The sequence below is a fragment of the Marmota marmota genome, unplaced genomic scaffold (assembly GCF_001458135.2).
Source record: "Marmota marmota marmota unplaced genomic scaffold, marMar, whole genome shotgun sequence".
In the NCBI taxonomy this organism is placed as follows: domain Eukaryota; kingdom Metazoa; phylum Chordata; class Mammalia; order Rodentia; family Sciuridae; genus Marmota; species Marmota marmota.
This window is the reverse complement of record NW_025999977.1, coordinates 6401092-6403774: the sequence shown is the minus strand read 5'-3', so window position 1 is coordinate 6403774 and position 2683 is coordinate 6401092. Positions and strand designations below refer to the sequence as shown.

The following is a 2683-nucleotide window of genomic DNA, read 5'->3' as shown; positions in this document are numbered from 1 at the left end:
TGCCACCTTTTGGGGATTTGGAAAAATGCCTCGGTAGGAAACGGTGGGAGGCGGAGGCGCGGGGGGTGGGGGGGAAACCCCCTTATTATCCTGTGTCGGAACTGGCTCCCTTAATCTGATGCTTAAATATTTGATGTGGAAAAATTACCCATAAAATTAGTTACTAACAATTTCAAATTGAAATCACTTATCGAATTATAAACGCATTAAAGCTGTATGGATGGTATTAGGAGTTCCTCGGGAGGCAGCGGGTGTCTCCTTGCAGTGAGCGGGGCCGGCGAGTTTCGCCCCAGGGAGAGGCGCCCAGCGCGGTGCTCCGGGGGAGGGTGGGAGTGTGGCGCAGCGTGGTCCCAGCCTCCGGGACCCAGCGCGCTGCCAGGCCGGGCAGAGACTCCGGCTGATTCGGCTCCCAGGGACTGCGAGGAGGGAGGGGAAGGAGCAATGGTGGGAGGCTCCGACCTTGGGGCAGAGGCGTCTATCAGGAAACTTCGTAACTAATCAAAAGACTCTGTAAAGAAAAAGCACAAGCCCTACCCATCACCTCCCTCGCGCGCGTCTCCCTAGCGGCGCGCAGACCACGCGATCCTGGTTCCTTGCCGCAAGTAGCGCCCCCACCCACCCAGGCTAGGGGCAGAAGATTTGCTGGTATCTTGGCATGGGATGAGCCCCGCGCCCCTAGAGAAAATCCTGGGGACCGCTACGCGGCCAGGTCGCAGCTACCCTGGCCCCCACGGTGCGTGGCGCCAGGGCCCAGTGTAAGGGAGGACAGGACCCTACCCGTAGCCCGGAGCACTTGAAGGCTGTTCGATGTCTGGGGTGTAGCCTCCTACGTGCTGCTCACCCCCACCTTTAAGTCAAGTCTAAGGGATTATTGACTTTGTCTCTGGAGACCCGGCGACCAGGACTGTGCTCTGAAGGGTGTGGAGAGATGCCTCCGGCGCGGGTCTGTGTCCTGCCCTCGAAACTACTCCGAATGCTTTGTAGTGGGCTCGAGGCTTCTTAATGGACTCTGTCACATCAGAGCTCCGCTCCAGAGCCCCACCGCGTTCTGGGAGCGTGACCCTGAGAGTTTGGGGACTAGAAGGCACCTGGGACTCTGGCAGATTGCCCTGGAGGGCCTCTAGTGCCGGGGATAGGAGCCGTCGCGGGAGACTGTGGGCGGCACCCCGACGACTTAAGCAGGAACTTCTGGAGATCACTTTAAAAGCTCTGCAAACTTTCCCCTGCCTTTCGGATCCCGGCAGGCCTTTGGCCCCGTGTGCAGGCGGTAAAATCATGACTTGATGCAAAGCTTCGGGGTAGGCGTTGGAATACCTAGTGGAGTGGCGTGGAATTGGGTAGTGGGGCGCCTTGCCTGGCTGGGCATTTTTCCTGTACTCTCCCCTCTCCCACGCTCCCACGCTCCCACTGGCTGTTTGGCGACCCGTGGCACTTGGGGTGGTCGCGGTGCAGAGTCTGCACCGAGCTAGGATTCTCAGGCACAGGCAGAGAGCCCTGAACGAGAGTGGGAGGGGAGGGGAGAGGGCCTGATGAGGGTGACTGATGGCATGGAGGGGGAGGGTTCCCTTTTCCGCCCGATCTGCCCGCCAACGCGTCTGAAACATTCTCTCCCAAGGCGGATCTGAAAGGAAAAACAAACAACATATTGAGCAATCAGTTCGCCAACGTTTGCGCTTTAAAGAGTCTTTGCCCTAAAAATGGTACCCTGGAGGTCTCGGTGGGGAGATAGGGGGCACTTTTAGGGCCTTGGTTCTGACTGGTCGCGCCCCGGGGGCGCCCTCACGCACGCTGCCTTCCGTCTTCCCCGTGCGCTTAGCCCACATCGGGAAACCTGGGCAGTGAAGCCCTGGAGAAAAAGGATTTAGTTTTAAGCCAGTTTCCCATCGATCGGGTTGGTAATTCCTACCCCTGCCCACTTTCAGACACACTCACCTCTACCCTAAAGCATTAAGTTCATTACGCGAGCAATGATCTTAATCTCCAGGCGGAAAACGAGTCCCGGGACCTCGCCGAATGGGGGAGCAGTGAATAAAGTCACCTGCTTCATACACTAGCCCGGCTGGATTCTCCCTGCGGGGGCCTCGTGTGACTGGGCGAGCTGCGTGGGTCCCTAGCTTCACGTCTAGGCGTGCCCGCCAGGGGTCAGGAACCCTGTGTCTGCTTTCTTTGGGTTGGAGACCTCCTCGAGGGGTGGGATTGCGCGCTCTTGCTTTCCTCCTCCCCTCCCTTGTGCCTTTATTCCTAGGCCTCTCTAGTACTTCAGCACTTTCTTGCTTCCTCCTCCCCCAAAGTGGCAAGTTCCTCTTCTCCACCCAGGAGTCCCGAGCCTCTACCGCCTCCTAGACCCCGCTGGCGTGGATCCCGCACTGCAGCGGGGGCAATAACCCTTAGCCGTATCCCGTCCGCCTACCTCACCCACCTTTGTGGACAAGGGGTGGGTGAGATTGCTCAGCGAGGCCCCCTTGAAGAGCCTTTCTGAGGGTACCCTGGGATTTTAAAGAATCAGACTCCTCGATTTAGGGGAGATCCTGCACCCACTGGTAACTCCGTCTCAAACCCAATAGCGTCAAATACCCCTAGCAGCCTCCTACTTCATCCCTACCACCATCCTCGTACCCCCACCGCAGCAAGCTGCATCTGACACCGCTGGGAGATGGAGGTTAACCAAGCACACCGGTCCCTT

The 2683-nt window shown here is 58.4% G+C and overlaps 1 protein-coding gene across 1 annotated transcript; it reads right to left on the bottom strand.

The window, feature by feature from the left end:
* Positions 1-6: 6 nt before the first annotated feature.
* On the bottom strand, positions 7-2071 carry LOC125617156. Its single transcript, XM_048804206.1, has 2 exons — positions 1933-2071; positions 7-1621 (listed from the first exon to the last, which is right to left on the bottom strand). The coding sequence occupies exon 2, from the start codon at positions 1602-1604 to the stop codon at positions 861-863; it is 744 nt and encodes a 247-aa protein (XP_048660163.1). The 5' UTR covers positions 1605-1621; positions 1933-2071; the 3' UTR covers positions 7-860.
* Positions 2072-2683: the final 612 nt, after the last annotated feature.